General features: G+C 42.4%; 1 protein-coding gene across 1 annotated transcript in view; it reads left to right on the top strand.

Moving 5' to 3' along the window:
* LOC143989685 (oocyte zinc finger protein XlCOF8.4-like) overlaps positions 1–16,909 on the top strand; it is a 55,029-nt gene extending 38,120 nt beyond the window's left edge. Inside the window, exons 6-7 of the mRNA XM_077489954.1 lie at positions 3,357–3,498; positions 15,693–16,909. Coding sequence (XP_077346080.1) covers positions 3,357–3,498; positions 15,693–16,603 — 1,053 coding nt within the window. The 3' untranslated portion in view covers positions 16,604–16,909. The remainder of the gene's footprint in view (positions 1–3,356; positions 3,499–15,692) is intronic.
* The last annotated feature ends 534 nt before the right edge of the window (positions 16,910–17,443 follow it).

Below are 17,443 nucleotides of genomic sequence, written 5' to 3'. Positions count from 1 at the left end.
GTGCAAAAGAGGAGAAACAGCGTAAATATTGTTCAAGGGTTTGGTTCGTCCTCTCAGTCTGCCCATTGGACTGAGGGTGACAGGCGGATGAGAAAGATAGCTCAATATTCAAGGCCTTGCAGAGGGACTTCCAGAATCGAGAGGTGAACTGTACCCCTCGATCCGAAACTATATTGGCTGGTACCCCATGGAGCCTAATGATTTCCTTGATGAATACCTGTGCAGTTTCAGGGGCTGAGGGGGTACCCTTCATGGGAATGAAATGTGCCATTTTCGACAGACGATCAGCTACCAGGCTGATCCACCGAAAGACTGGCCACTCTTCCTCCAAACAGATAGGGGTCCCAGGTGCAGGCTAATTGCACTAGCCAAATGTAGAGGAACAGAAAAACTCTGGATAGCCGCACTTCGGATCAGGTAAAATAAGTAATGCCTTTATTGTTTCCACTAAAAAAAATCTTCACATCATACAGATCACAACGGCAAAGGGATAAGGAAAATAGAGCAAAAAATGTTGACGCGTTTCACGCTTATTCATAGCTAGTTATTGCTCTAAACACCCAATTAATAAATAATGAATGATAGAAAACAGGATGAGAAGAAAGAGTGAAAAAAATAATAAATAAATGAAGATGTGATGGAAAAAGTGGTGAGAAAAAAAAATCGGTAGGATGAGAGTGTGAACTTTTCTTTTTTTTTTTTTTTGAGAATGAAGAATGAAAAGTGAAATGAGAAATTGGAAAAAGCTCATCTATGGTTATATGAAGACCTAATGGGACTAAGTTTTATATGGAAAATAGGAACGTTTATTAGCCCCCTAGAATTAAGTTAAGTTTCAGATTCTAAATGTTCGTTTATTGTTTGTTAAAATGATAATGAAAATACCCGAAAATTCAGACGAAAATGCATTCGGCCGAAAACAAATGCACATGTCTACTGACAAGTGCAGTGAATAATATTGATTATCTCACAACAATGGTATTTGGAAGTGGGTGGGATATATTAGGCAGCAAGTGAACATGTTATCCTTAAAGTTTTGATTAGTTTAAAGCAAAAAAAAAAAAATTGACCATTGCAGTTTGTTGTGTATGGGGCTGTGTAACCGCAGACCAGTCAGGGTGTCCATGCTGACCCATGTCCACAGCCAAAAGAACCTACAATGAGCCTCAGAACTTGAGCACAGAACAATGGAAGAAGGTGGTCGGGTCTGATGAATGACATTTTCTTTTCCATCATGTTGATGGCTGGGTGTGTGTGTGTCACTTACCTGGGGAAGAAATGGCACCATGATGTAGTATGAGAAGAAGGCAAGCCGGCAGGGACAGTGTGATGCTTTGTCTGGTGGACTCCATGCCTTGATGACAGCAAAATATTAGAGGGCTGATCATATAGTGTTCTGGTGGGTGGTCTTAATGTTCTGGTGGGTGGCACATGAACAAACAACTTAAATTAAATGAAATAAAGGAAGAAAAAAAACTCCACCACCATTTTATTCCCTAGCAGAGGAAGTAGACATACCTCCCAACTTTTTGAGATGGGAGTGAGGGAAACCTATCAGCAAAAGTATGCAGGCATAGGACACATCCCTTGCCACTACCCCTTAAAGGAGAATTGTACGAAAAAAAACAAGATTTGTTAAACTCACTACTATTCCTTTATATTGGCCTTTGGAATTTACAAATGCAGCAATTTAAAAATCAGATAAAAGGTATAGTGCTGGAAAACACTTTTTGATAGATAAAAGAGCTACGGAAGTAGATAATAATAGGCTGCAGGAGATCTGCTGAAAAAGAGGGGGGGGGGGGGTGGGTGCTAAAAAGCTGTCAGGGATCTGCTTCTTTTCAAACCCTCCTTTTTTCTTATCAGATTTCCAGCAGCTTACTAGCATCCTTTTGTGTTATAGGACATACACCCAGCACAAAGGCCGTGTTCACACTACGAGACGTTTCTCAGGGTTGCAGTTCCTCTGAGCTCCACAAGGTGGTGATCTGACTTCTACTGAGACAAGAAAACTTTATGGACAGACAGACAGGAAGTGATGTCAGGTAGAGACAGGAAGTTCCGGGTGATAGGTTAGTCTGGAGGAAGTAGAGAGAAGACGTTACTATAAGTGACAGCAGAGGAGGTAATAAGATCTTATTTTCTATTTACACCCAGTAACCCCCGTCATGTCCGTCCTCTTCCTCCATAGTCACTGTGATGTCTTTTATCTCCAGCAGGTGATGATACACACATATATAGTGTGGAAATGTAGAATAACCCCGTATATTACAATGAGGGAATTTCTGGTCTGTACCATGAGGGGAGTTATTGATGTCTGGGTGGGGGTAGGAGACCTTTTTAGGACCTCTTCACCTGCCAATAGCCCCCCCCCCCCCAGATAAAGAATTCCTTATTGCAAGCCTTTAACCTGCCGAGTGTGGGGGTCCCGAAGTGGGGCTTTAATAAAACACAGACCTGACCGGTGAGGCGAGGAGGATTCTGGGAATGTAATTTTATTTACTATTTGTGTTATTCGTGAAATCTGCTGCTGGGAGAGGCGAGGAGGATTCTGGGAATTCTGGGACATTATCCAGTAACAGACAAGGGATGTGTCTGGATGGTGACTGTATCATTGTGTGTGTCAGGTTCCTATAAGGTGTCAGGATGTCACTGTCTATTTCTCCATGGAGGAGTGGGAGTATTTAGAAGGACACAAGGATCTCTACAAGGACGTCATGATGGACAATCAGCCGCCCCTCACATCACCGGGTAAGAGGAGACTTTATTGTAAAGGAGAGAGCAGTACGGAGGCTCCACCTAGATCCCCCATCATCTGATAAACACATAGAAACAATGTATTCAGTCAGTGTGTGTGTTCCCTACAGATGGATCCAGTAATGGGAACCCACCAGAGAGATGTCCCCGTCCTCTGTATTCCCGGGATTCCACACAGGAAGATCACACCATCCCTCACCATCATCAGGTAGATGACTGACAAGTATTGGTAGATCTGATTTATACACAGCATGTTAAAGTGAATATTTTATTACATCTTTTAGAGTGGAAACCTCGGGGATGATAATATTGATGTTAAAGAAGAGTATAAAGAGGAGGATGAGGAGTATGGAGTGATGGGGGAGTTTTCAGAAGGACACAAGGATATGATGGAGCCACCTAATACCAGGAACCCACCAGAGAGATGTCCCCGTCCTCTGTATTCCCGGGATTCCACACAGGAAGATCACACCATCCCTCACTATTGCAAGGTTAGTGGGACAGAGCATGTAGAACATGGACTTGAAGGGACTATATGTGGATTTTGTATGTGAGCTTATATCTTACAGATGATATTCTCTCTAATTTTCTTGATTTAGAGTGGAGATCCAATCGATATCGAATTTGAGGTGAAATCAGAAGAAGAAGAGAGGTATGTGAGGGATGATCAGCAGTCTATGGAGGAGGATGGAATAACGGGGACATTTATAGAGGAGGACACTCCTACAGAGATCAGCACAGGTGGGTCATTAACACTAAATACATTCCTCCACCCAAAACAAAATTCCTTCCTGATCCCCCCAACAGATATTTCCTGTATCAACTTTACCTATAAATATTATTATCCATATTATGTGTATTTAGGAAATAATCCAATATTTCTTTTAACCACTTCCCGAGCGCCGCACGACGATGTACGTCGACAGAATGGCACGGGCAGGCATAAGGGCTTACATGTACGTCCTTGCCTGCCCGCGGGTCGGGGGCCTGATCGGGCCCCCGCCCGGTGCCTGCGGCGGTCGGTATTCGTTCGGGAGCGATCCCGGACGAGGGGACGGCCATTCATTCATGGCCACCCCCTCGCGATCGCTCCCGACGAATGAAAATGTCCGGTGACATCACTTCCTCTCCTGTAATGTAAACACAGGAGAGGAAGTGATGTATTCTCTCCTCCGTGTCGGTATTTTTCGTTCCGGCACCGAGGAGAGAGCATCGGTGAGTTGCACAAGCACTACACTACACAGTAGAACATGCCAGGCACACTCACACCCCCCCTTTACCCCCCGATCACCCCCCAATTACCCCTGCCCCCCCAGTCACAGTGACACCAATTGCTTTTTTTTTTTTTTTTGCATTGGTGTCATTTGTGACTGTAATAACTGTTAGGGCGGTTAGGGTTAGCCCCCTTTAGTTCTAATGTGCCCCCCTAACCCCCCCAATAAAGGTTTAACCCCGTGATCACCCCCCGTCGCCAGTGTCACTAAGGCTGGGTTCACATTGCAGCGGTTTATGAGAACAAATGTGATTCGCACCGCACTGCAGTGCAAATCACATCCGATCTCTGTGCGATTCGAGTTCAGCCATACAGATAGTATGGCTGAATTCGTGTCGCACCCGCCGCAAATTCGCACGGGACCCTTTTTTTGGCCCGCAGCAGAATCGGATCGCATGGGTGTTCACACCATGCGATCCGAGTTTGCAGATCGCACTGCGATATGCGAACTGATCTGGGGGTGTCATTAACATTTCACTGACACTCCCAGCAGTTCGCATAGGGCAGTGTGAACTGCCGCCGGGAGGCATGCGATGCGGGAACCCGCCGCGGATTCGTGGCGTTCCCGCATCGCTCCAGTGTGAACCCAGCCTAATAAGCGATCATTTTTCTGATCGCTGTATTAGTGTCACAGGTGACGCTAGTTAGGCAGGTAGGTATTTAGGTTCGCCGCAGCTTTTTATAGCGCCAGTGACCCCCATATACTACCGCATAAAGCCCCCTGATTGCCCCCTAGTTAACCCTTTCACCAGTGATCACCATATAACTGTTACAGGTGACGCTGGTTGGTTAGTTATTTTTTTATAGTTTCAGGGCACCCGCCATTTATTACCTAATAAAGGTTTAACCCCCTGATCACCCGGCGGGTGTCATTTGTGACTGTAATAACTGTTAGGGCAGTTAGGGTTAGCCCCCTTTAGTTCTAAGGTACCCCCTAACCCCCCCAATAAAGGTTTAACCCCGTGATCACCCCCCGTCGCCAGTGTCACTAAGGCTGGGTTCACATTGCAGCGGTTTATGAGAACGAATGTGATTCGCACCGCACTGCAGTGCAAATCACATCCGATCTCTGTGCGATTCGAGTTCAGCCATACAGATAGTATGGCTGAATTCGTGTCGCACCCGCCGCAAACTCGCACGGGACCCTTTTTTTGGTCCGCAGCAGAATCGGATCGCATGGGTGTTCACACCATGCGATCCGAGTTTGCAGATCGCACTGCGATATGCGAACTGATCTGGGGGTGTCATTAACATTTCACTGACACTCCCAGCAGTTCGCAGAGGGCAGTGTGAACTGCCGCCGGGAGGCATGTGATGCGGGAACCCGCCGCGCATTCGTGGCGTTCCCACATCGCTCCAGTGTGAACCCAGCCTAATAAGCAATCGTTTTTCTGATCACTGTATTAGTGTCACAGGTGACGCTAGTTAGGCAGGTAGGTATTTAGGTTCGCCGCAGCTTTTTATAGCGCCAGGGACCCCCCATATACTACCGCATAAAGCCCCCTGATTGCCCCCTAGTTAACCCTTTCACCAGTGATCACCATATAACTGTTACAGGTGACGCTGGTTGGTTAGTTATTTTTTTTATAGTTTCAGGGCACCCGCCATTTATTACCTAGTCTCACTAGTGTACCCCTAAATTTAGGGGTGTCTACTTTCCAAAATGGGGTCATTTGGGGGGGGGGGGGTTTGTGCCATCTTGGCATTTTATGGCTTTCAAAACTGTAACGCCCTTAGAAATCCTGAAGGCAGTGCTTGGTTTTCGGGGCCCCGTACGCGGCTAGGCTCCCAAAAAGTCCCACATATGTGGTATCCCCGTACTCAGGAGAAGCAGCAAAATTTATTTTGGGGTGTCATTTCACATATGCCCATGGCATGCTTGAGCAATATATCATTTAGTGACAACTTTGTGAAAAAAAAAAAAAAAGTTTGTAATTTTCCCGCAACTTGTGGCAAAATATAAAATATTCCATGGACTCAACATGCCTCTCAGCAAATAGCTTGGGGTGTCTACTTTCTAAAATGGGGTCATTTGTGGGGGTTTTGTGCCATCTTGGCATTTTATGGCCTTCAAAACTGTAATAGGTAGTGAGGAGTGAAGTCAAATATTTACGCCCTTAGAAAACCTGAAGGCGGTTCTTGGATTTCGGGGCCCCGTACGCGGCTAGGCTCCCAAAAAGTCCCACATATGTGGTATCCCCGTACTCAGGAGAAGCAGCAGAATTTATTTTGGGGTGTCATTTCACATATGCCCATAGCATGTGTGAGCAATATATCATTTAGTGACAACTTTGTGAAAAAAAAAATTAAAAAAAATTATTTTTTGTCATTATTCAATCGCTTGAGGCAAAAAAATAAAATATTCAATGGGCTCAACATGCCACTTATCAATTTCCTTAGGGGGTCTACTTTCCAAAATGGGGTCATTTGGGGGGGTTTTGTACTGCCCTGCCATTTTAGCACCTCAAGAAATGAGATAGGCAGTCGTAAACTAAAAGCTGCGTAAATTCCAGAAAACGTACCTTAGTTTGTAGATGTGACAACTTTTGCGCAAACCAATAAATATACAATTATTGACTTTTTTTTACCAAAGACATGTGGCTGAATACATTTTGGCCTAAATGTATGACTAAAATTGAGTTTATTGGATTTTTCTAATAACAAAAAGTAGAAAATATCATTTTTTTTTCAAAATTTGCGGTCTTTTTACGTTTATATCGCAAAAAAAAAAAATCGCAGAGGCAATCAAATACCATCAAAAGAAAGCTCTATTTGTGGGAAGAAAAGGACGCAAATTTTGTTTGGGTACAACATTGCATGACCGCGCAATTACCAGTTAAAGCAGCGCAGTGCCAAATTGTAAAAAGACCTCTGGTCATTTACCAGCAAAATGGTCCGGTCTGAAGGTGGTTAAACAGTCTACTGAATTGGACAGAACCGGTGTTCTGGCAGATAGTGTCCTGCCATCATATAGTGTCCGCCCCGTACTGCACATGCGCAGTACGGAGCAGACGAAGCTTCGGAAAATCTCAGAAGATGAACGGCGCCTGCGCCGTGAGTGGAGGTGGTAGCCCCACCATGCAAGTGGACATAGGGTTGTGAAAATTAGAGGGCCCCTCACGGGCTCGGCCTCGATGCGCTTGGCTCTTTTATATTCCAACTCTATGTTCACTTGGATGGTGGGGATAGAACCTGGACTCACGGCCCAGGCGCCGTTCATCCTCGGCTATTTTCGGAATCTGTGTGTGCTGTGTACTGCGCATGCGCAGTACACAGCGGACACTATCCGATGGGGGACAGTATATGATAGGACACCGGCTCTTTAGAGAGTCTTTTCCACTTTTTTCATAGAGAAGAAGAAGCCTTTCTGTGTTTGGAGGTTAAATCTCTTTTCAGTTCACTATATGTATTTATACATGGAGATCATATCCCCCCCTTATGCATTTATACATGGATATCATATCCCCCTTATGTATTTATACATGGAGATCATATCCCCCCTTATGTATTTATACATGGAGATCATATCCCCCTTATGTATTTATACATGGATATCATATCCCCCTTATGTATTTATACATGGAGATCATATCCCCCTTATGTATTTATACATGGAGATCATATCCCCCCTTATGTATTTATACATGGAGATCATATCCCCCTTATGTATTTATACATGGATATCATATCCCCCTTATGTATTTATACATGGATATCATATCCCCCTTATGTATTTATACATGGAGATCATATCCCCCTTATGTATTTATACATGGAGATCATATCCCCCTTATGTATTTATACATGGAGATCATATCCCCCTTATGTATTTATACATGGTGATCATATCCCCCCTTATGTATTTATGCATGGAGATTATATCCCCCTTATGTATTTATACATGGAGATCATATCCCCCCCTTATGTATTTATACATGGAGATCATATCCCCCCCTTATGTATTTATACATGGAGATCATATCCCCCTTATGTATTTATACGTGGAGATCATATCCCCCTTATGCATTTATACGTGGAAATCATATCCCCTCTTATGTATTCATACATGGAGATCATATCCCCCTTATGTATTTATACATGGAGATCATATCCCCCCCTTATGTATTTATACATGGAGATCATATCCCCCCCTTATGTATTTATACATGGAGATCATATCCCCCTTATGTATTTATACGTGGAGATCATATCCCCCTTATGCATTTATACATGGAAATCATATCCCCTCTTATGTATTTATACATGGTGATCATATCCCCCCTTATGTATTCATACATGGAGATCATATCCCCCTTATGTATTTATACATGGAGATCATATCCCCCTTATGTATTTATACATGGAGATCATATCCCCTCTTATGTATTTATACATGGAGATCATATCCCCCTTATGTATTCATACATGATGATCATATCCCCTCTTATGTATTCATACATGGAGATCATATCCCCCCTTATGTATTCATACATGATGATCATATCCCCTCTTATATATTCATACATGGTGATCATATCCCCCCCCTTATGTATTTATACGTGGTGATCATAACCCCCCTTATGTATCTATACATGGTGATCATATCCCCCTTATGTATCTATACATGGTGATCATATCCCCCTTATGTATCTATACATGGTGATCATATCCCCCTTATGTATCTATACATGGTGATCATATCCCCCTTATGTATCTATACATGGTGATCATATCCCCCCTTATGTATCTGTACATGGTGATCCTATCCCCCCTTATGCATTTATATATGGAGATCATATCCCCTCTTATGTATTCATACATGGAGATCATATCCCCCCTTATGTATTCATAGATGATGATCATATCCCCTCTTATATATTCATACATGGTGATCATATCCCCCCCCCCCCTTATGTATTTATACGTGGTGATCATAACCCCCCTTATGTATCTATACATGGTGATCATATCCCCCTTATGTATCTATACATGGTGATCATATCCCCCTTATGTATCTATACATGGTGATCATATCCCCCTTATGTATCTATACATGGTGATCATATCCCCCCTTATGTATCTGTACATGGTGATCCTATCCCCCCTTATGCATTTATATATGGAGATCATATCCCCCTTATGTATTTATACATGGAGATCATATCCCCTTATGTATTTATACATGGAGATCATATCCCCTCTTATGTATTTATACATGGAGATCATATCCCCCTTATGTATTCATACATGATGATCATATCCCCTCTTATGTATTCATACATGGAGATCATATCCCCCCCTTATGTATTCATACATGATGATCATATCCCCTCTTATATATTCATACATGGTGATCATATCCCCCCCCCCCTTATGTATTTATACGTGGTGATCATAACCCCCCTTATGTATCTATACATGGTGATCATATCCCCCTTATGTATCTATACATGGTGATCATATCCCCCTTATGTATCTATACATGGTGATCATATCCCCCTTATGTATCTATACATGGTGATCATATCCCCCCTTATGTATCTGTACATGGTGATCCTATCCCCCCTTATACATTTATATATGGAGATCATATCCCCTCTTATGTATTCATACATGGAGATCATATCCCCCCTTATGTATTCATAGATGATGATCATATCCCCTCTTATATATTCATACATGGTGATCATATCCCCCCCCTTATGTATCTATACATGGTGATCATATCCCCCTTATGTATCTATACATGGTGATCATATCCCCCCTTATGTATCTGTACATGGTGATCATATCCCCCTTATGCATTTATATATGGAGATCATATCCCCCTTATGTATTTATACATGGAGATCATATCCCCTTATGTATTTGTACATGTTAATGATATCCCCCCCCCCTTAATCTCTTATTCTCAGGAGATAATAAATTCAGCCCCTCTAATCTTTCCTCATAGCTGAGCTCCTTGATATACTTTTTGTGAATTTGTACCCAAAACTGAACCGCATAATTAATTTAAACAGATTTTTCCAAACCTGTAGACTTTACCTTACACATTAGCCATGAGTAGCCATCGGAAATTGTGGGGCCCTTAAATACCCCCCCCCCCCCCATCACCCTCCAGTGCTTCTTCAGGCTCTCCTGGAGAAAGAATCCGCTGCCGTCGGATGAAAAGCGTAGAGATTTGCAGTGACCAGATGGTCAGCAGTCATCTCTTTGACCGTTGGAGGCCTGGGTGCGACATTATGACATCACGTCCAGGCCGCGATCTCAGCTGGAAAGCATGGGATCGTTCATTTATTTATTTTTATCTGATGCTTTTCAGCTTATAGACCCAATATCGCTCCATAAAGTGGACCTGTCAAACACCAGTCCTATTACAAAGGATGTTTACATTCCTTGTAATAGGTATAAAAGTGTTAAAAAAAAAATAGAGAGAAAGTGTAAAAAAATAAAATAATTTAAGTAAAATAAGCAACAAAAAAAAGTAATCTCCCCCTGTCCCCATGTGCACGCACATAGAAGCAAATGCACACGTAAGTCCCGCCCACATATGTGAACGCAGTTGAAACCACACGTGAGGTATCGCCACATGCGTTAGAGTGAGATTAATAATTCTAGCACTAGACCTCCTCTGTAACTCTAAACTGGTAACCTGTAAAAAAAAAACTAAAAGCATCACCTATGGAGTTTTTAAGTACCAAAATTTGGAGCCATTCCATGAGCGTGCAAAATTTTTAAGCGTGACATGTTGGGTATCTATTTACTCTGCGTAACGTCATCTTTCACATTATACAAAAAAATTGAATTAACTTTACTGTTATATTATTTTTAGAAAGAAACGTGTTTAAAAAAAATTGTTGCGCAAATACCGTGCAACATAAAAAGTTGCAATGACATTTTATTCCCTAGGGTGTCTGCTAAAACAACATATACAAGGCTACTTTCAGACTGGGGTATTGTGGGTGTTGGCGGTAAAGCGCCGTTAGATTTAGCACCGCTTTTCGGCCGCTAGCCGGTGGTTTTAACCCCCACTAGCAGCCAAAAAAGGGTTAAAACCACCCGCGCTAGCTGCCCCATTGTTTTCAATACACCTCTCGTACAGCGCTGCAAAGATACGGCTTGCAGGACTTTTTTGACTGTCCTGCAAGCGCACCGCTCGGCTTTCACACTGGAGACACAGGAGATGCTCTTTACAGGCGCTACACAAGCGCTATTTTTAGCGCTGTAGCACCTGTAAAACACCTCAGTTTGAAAGTGGCCTAATGTTTGGGGTTTCCGAGTAATTTTCAAGCAAAAAATGATGATGTACGAGAGAAGTGCCAGAATAGGTCTGGTATGGAAGTGGTTTTAAACACATTGCTAATTTTAAAGTTGGGGGAGGGCCTGATATAGGACCCCCCCTTGGTGTCAAATGCTCTAAGTACATTCCTGCACTTCACCCTACCCTTCCTTTACATGGCTGTTTCATTCCAATCCAGCAAAGAGGCAGCCCAATCCAGAAAAGAGACATTTCCATCCAGCAAAGAGACAGCCCATTCCGTCAAAGAGGCAGCCCAATGCAGCAAAGATACAGCCCAATGCAGCAAAGATACAGCCCAATGCAGCAAAGATACAGCCCAATGCAGCAAAGATACAGCCCAATGCAGCAAAGATACAGTCCAATCCAGCAAAGATACAGCCCAATCCAGCAAAGAGACAGCCCAATATAGCAAAGAGACATCCCCTCCAGAAATAAGACAGCTCAATCTAGCAAAGAAACAACCCAATTTAGCAAAGAGACATCCCCTTCAGCAAAGAAACAGCTCAATCCAGCAAAGAGACAGCCCAAAACATCAGCTCAGCTCATAGGCATAGTAATTGTGCAGCACCAGCAATGTAGCACCTACTCATTCAGTGGGTGGGTCGGTCCACAAAAGCTCCCCCCTTACTCTTCACTGTACACCAACTCTGATCCCGATACGAAATGCGGCCCTTTCCTCAGTTTGCCTGAAACGTGCTTCACCACTATTCACATGAACCCCAGCGCAACTGGTACTATTCCTATCAGAGACACAAAAAATGAGAAACAATGGCTTTGAAGTGACAGCTCAATTCTTTTAGAATCAATGGGTGGATGCCATCTGGTCCAGGTGCTTTATCCACCTTTATTCTGTCTAAATATTTCTGGACCATATCAATTTTGAGCCATTGTGGGTAATTTGGGGCTGTGTCACTACCAACCCCATTATAGCCATGAGCTCCCCCATTCTTTGTAACATTTAAATGATGATAGTGTTCCTTCAGTTTTATATTCTTTTAAACTCTTTCTTTTATAGCTTTTATAACTTTGGCCGTGAGCCAAATGTTTTATTTTTAGCCTTTTAAACGTATTGCCCATGGGAATATACCTTGTAGTGAGATCACATACAGTCTTTAGCAAGAATTCCCATTTCTGTTCTGTGTTCATGGATGCCAATATTCCCTCCCAGTCTTGGAGAGCAGCCCTCATCCTTGTGAAATTTGCTAACTTGAAGTTAAGTGTTTTCATCTTTCCCATATGTGTTTATTGCTTATAAAGAAAATAAACCGCGCTTGAGTAAAACAATAAAAAATGCACAATAATCTAAAATGAAGGCCGCAGTTATAAGTAAGATACACACACCCAAAAGCAATAGAAAAATTTCAAAAGCTGCGCCAAAAAAAATAAATAAAAAAAAACAATTTATATTAGCTACCCTAATAAAATATAAAAAATGAAAAATTTTGAAATTTATAAATAAATATCACATTCACTATACATTCAATGACAAAGACTAACGAATATTGTGATTTCCCAACTAAAGAGGAAGGAACGAACAAAGTTCATCAAAAGTCCATAAGAAATCCTCAGTTGCGATCCTTATCAGAACACCACGGTGATTCCACTCAAAAAATTGCACACAAGTGCCCATCACCAAGAAGTGAGTGCGCTTACCAGATGGAAGCTTAATCAAAGCCTTGTATGCAAATCCTCAGTATCCTCCTCCTTACAGCTTGTGTTCATAGATCAGCTAACCACAGTGAAAGGCAGCGTTCACACAAATATATGTCTCGTTCAGCGATCCCAAAAAAATGCTATCAGTGGCTCCAAAAAGAAGAGGAAACCCACATAGTATAACACAGTTTGGTAAATTTATTTTAAAACATAAATATTGCACTTACATGGGCATCCATTCAGATACAGCATGAAAAATAAAACATAGAAAGCCGGCCGGCATTCGGGAGCCCGTCCTCCCCTCCTACAACGTGATGGCGTCACTGCGTGCCTTCCCAGACGCGTTTCGTCACAAATGACGTTGTGAATGGGGAACGTTTCCATTTTTCTATGTTTTATTTTTCATGCTGTATCTGAATGGATGCCCGTGTAAGTGCAATATTTATGTTTTAAAATAAATTTACCAAAACGGTGTTATACTATGTGGGTTTCCTCTTCTTTTTGGAGCCACTGATAGCATTTTTTTGGGATCGCTGAACGAGACATATATTTGTGTGAACGCTGCCTTTCACTGTGGTTAGCTGATCTATGAACACAAGCTGTAAGGAGGAGGATACTGAGGATTTGCATACAAGGCTTTGATTAAGCTTCCATCTGGTAAGCGCACTCACTTCTTGGTGACGGGCACTTGTGTGCAATTTATTGAGTGGAATCACCGTGGTGTTCTGATAAGGATCGCAACTGAGGATTTCTTATGGACTTTTGATGAACTTTGTTCGTTCCTTCCTCTTTAGTTGGGAAATCACAATATTCGTTAGTCTTTGTCATTGAATGTATAGTGAATGTGATATTTATTTATAACTTTCACAATTTTTCATTTTTTATATTTTATTCGGGTAGCCAATATAAATTGTTTTTTTTTTGTTTTGTTTTTTGGCGCAGCTTTTGAAATTTTTCTATTGCTTTTGGGTGTGTTTATTGCTTACAGCTAACATTTAATGAAATCATGTTATGGTCACATCTACTCTAGATGTTCTTTTGTATGAATATTGGTAATAAGTTCCGCATGGTTTGAGACTACAAGGTCCAGAAGAGCGTCTTTCCTATTCAGGGGCCTCAATAGACTCCACTATAACATTGTTTTGTAATATGTTTGTACATTTGTGCCCTTTAACTGTTCCAGCAGTGCCATTACTCCAGTCAATATTTAGGTAGTTACCATCCCCCATTATGATCACTGTCCCAACCCTTGCAGCCATTTCTATCTGTGCAAGGACCTGGGACTCTACCTCCTCATTAACACCAGGTTGCCTATACCAAATTCCAATGATCACCTTTGTAGTACACAGCCCCATGTACAGTTCTACTCGTAATGCTTCAGACTCATCACACTCTCCATCAATTAGGTCCTCTTTTATACTCGCTTTGAGATGACTTCTCACATAGAAACAGACACCTCCACCCCTCCATTTTACCCTGTCTTTCCTGAAAGAGAGCATAGCCAGGAATATTAATAGTCCAGTGGTGAGAAGAATGAAGCCAAGATTCAACAATACCAAATTAAATCATTGTTCTCTTTGTGCACCAGAGCTTCAAACTCACCTGTTTTACCTGGCAGACTTCTGGCATTGGTGAACAAACACTTTATATTCATTGTCACATTTTGTACACTTATGTTGCATATTTTTCTTTTACTTTAGTAGAAATAGTACCACTTCCAATGGTTGTTTTAACGTGGAAACGTTTTTAATCACCTGTCACAGCCCCCCCCCAACCTTTCCCCATTCCACCCACCAATAGGGACTGAGTCCTGTCTGACCTGTCTGCACCATTATAATCTAATTCTCGCTCCCCTCAATCCTAGTTTAAATACTCCTCCAGCCCTCCCATACATTTCTCCCTCAGCACAGAAGACCCCATTCCATTTAGGTGCAAACCATCTTTAGCATATAGGTTGTACCCCAATGAAGAGTCAGCCCAGCGCTCTAGAAACCCAAATCCCTTTTTCTTACACCAGCTTTTTAGCCGTGCATTCAGCTCTCTAATCTCCCCCTGCCTTTTCTGTGTTGCGCATGGCACAGGCAATATTTCAGAGAATATCACCTTGGAGGTCCTTCCCTTCAACCTACAGCCTAGTTCTTTAAATTCATTCTTAAGGAACCTCCACCTTCTATGTATTCTGTCATTGGTTCCAACATGGACCAAGACAGTTGTGTCATGCCCAGCCCCTCCCAGTAATTTATCAATCTGGTCTAGCACATGCCGAACCCTGGCACCATGGAGACACCAAACCATTCAGTTGCGATGATCCTGGAAACACATTATTTTATCAGTCCTTCTGACTATAGAATCCCCTATTGCCACCAACTGTCTAGGCCTACCTGCACTCCTCTCACCACCCCTACTCAATGAGCTGCTCTCCCGGCTGTTAGGGGTAGCAGTGACATCTAGGGCTGCCAACTCTGAGCTTGCCATCCCCACATCTTCACCCAACTTGGCTTCAGGATCATTCCACTCTTCCTCACTCTCTGACTAAGGTCCATGAATAAAGAAATGATCTGGTAGGAGATCAGAGGACCCATTTACTAGTTACCTTGAGGGGGGAATTGTAAGATCCTCAGAGACAAAGCTGCCTGATGTGGGCGGGGTCCTGGTTTAGGGGAACCAATCAGCTCATGTCTAGTAATAATCTTTGTGTTTCTATTTTAGTAGATGGACGGGAGATGAGGAAAACCTCAGAGGATTGTCTCACTTTGTCTCCAGACTGTAAAGTAGAAGATGAGGACATCACACAGTATAGTCCAGGAGAAAACCCGACTACCTCAAATGTCCATCCGGCACCACACAGTGTAGATGGACCATCGTATTCCTCTTATCCTGAGGAACCTCAGACTGTGAGGGACGGTGCCGTCCTTCCAACAGAGAAGAGGTTTTCCTGTACTGAGTGCGGGAAGTGTTTTCATTATCAATCCAAACTTAATGTACATAAAAGATCTCACACAGGAGAGAAGCCGTATTCCTGTCCTGAGTGTGGGAAATGTTTCCATTTTCAATCCAAACTTAATGAGCATGAAAGAGCTCACACGGGGGAGAAACCGTATTCCTGTCCTGAATGTGGGAAATGTTTTTCACAGAAGGCCAGTCTTTACACACATCAGAAATTGCATACGGGGCAAAAGCTGTATTCTTGTTCTGAGTGCGGGAAATGTTTTTCACAGAAGTACAGTCTTTACACACATCTGAGATCTCACACAGGAGAGAAGCCATATTCCTGTTCTGAGTGTGGGAAATGTTTTTCAAGAAAATCCAGTCTTTGCACACATCAGAGATTGCACACGGGGGAGAAGCCGTATTCCTGTCCTGACTGCGGAAAACGTTTTTTACAGAAGTCCAATCTTTACACACATCAGAAATCTCATACAGGGGAGAAGCCGCATTCCTGTCCTGAGTGCGGAAAATGTTTTTCACTGAAGTCTGATCTTTACAGACATCAGAGATCTCATACAGGTGAGAAGCCATATTCCTGTGCTGAGTGCGGGAAATGTTTTTCACAGAAGTCGGATCTTTACAGACATCAGAGATCTCACAAGGGGGAGAAGCCACTTTCCTGTCCTGAGTGAGGGAATTGTTCCTCACTGAAGTCCTGTCTTCCTGTACATCAGGGATCCCACACAACCCTCGAGGTGTATTAGTGCCTTGAGTGTGGGAAATGTCTTCTATATGAATGTTGCTGGACATCACAGCTCTCATGTGGGGAAGAAGCACACCCTGATATACACCTCAGATATACTCCATGGCTGATCTTCATCATGTAAGAAACAGTTGATAAGGAGATCAGAGATCACCAAAGACATGGATGAAGTGTTGTACCGTGTTGGCCATTGATAGCAGGAGAAAAATAAAAACGAAGTCATTACTTTTCATTAGCCGAGTACATTTTGTGGTGTAACCTTTCACAAACACTTAGAGGTATAGTTTTTTTTTAAATTACTATTTGAACAAATGTGACCAGCATTCACCCAGCTGTGACGAGTTTTGGCCATATTTTATTTCATATGATCATTGACTCCATCTATTGGCCATAATTTCGTATTGCACTATTTTTACATATGGAGGTATTTCAGGAAAAATATCACATAATGTCCACTAGATGGAGCTAAGGCCTCATGTACACTGCTGCTGGTAAACATACTTTATTATAATTTAGGAGCAGTTGGGTATTTTTTTCAGCTGCTCCTGAACTCTCCTCTGTGTTATCTTATCAGTACATGTACATGGGGTCGTTTCTAGGCAGTTGAGTTTAGAGGCTTTTTTTGGAACCCCCAAAAAAAGGGTTCAGAAGCTGTGTTTAGAGGCATTTCAAGAGCTAAATGCGGCTACCCGCGTTTCGGCATATTTTCGTCTAGAAGCGCTTTTAAAGGGAAACAATTTATTTATTACTTTTGAGCCTGGAAAATGCT

This window comes from Lithobates pipiens, unplaced genomic scaffold (genome assembly GCF_037356315.1).
Source record: "Lithobates pipiens isolate NorthernLeopardFrog02 unplaced genomic scaffold, aLitPip1_a1.2 Scaffold_18, whole genome shotgun sequence".
Classification (NCBI taxonomy): Eukaryota; Metazoa; Chordata; class Amphibia; order Anura; family Ranidae; genus Lithobates; species Lithobates pipiens.
This window is presented reverse-complemented; position numbering and strand designations above follow the sequence as displayed.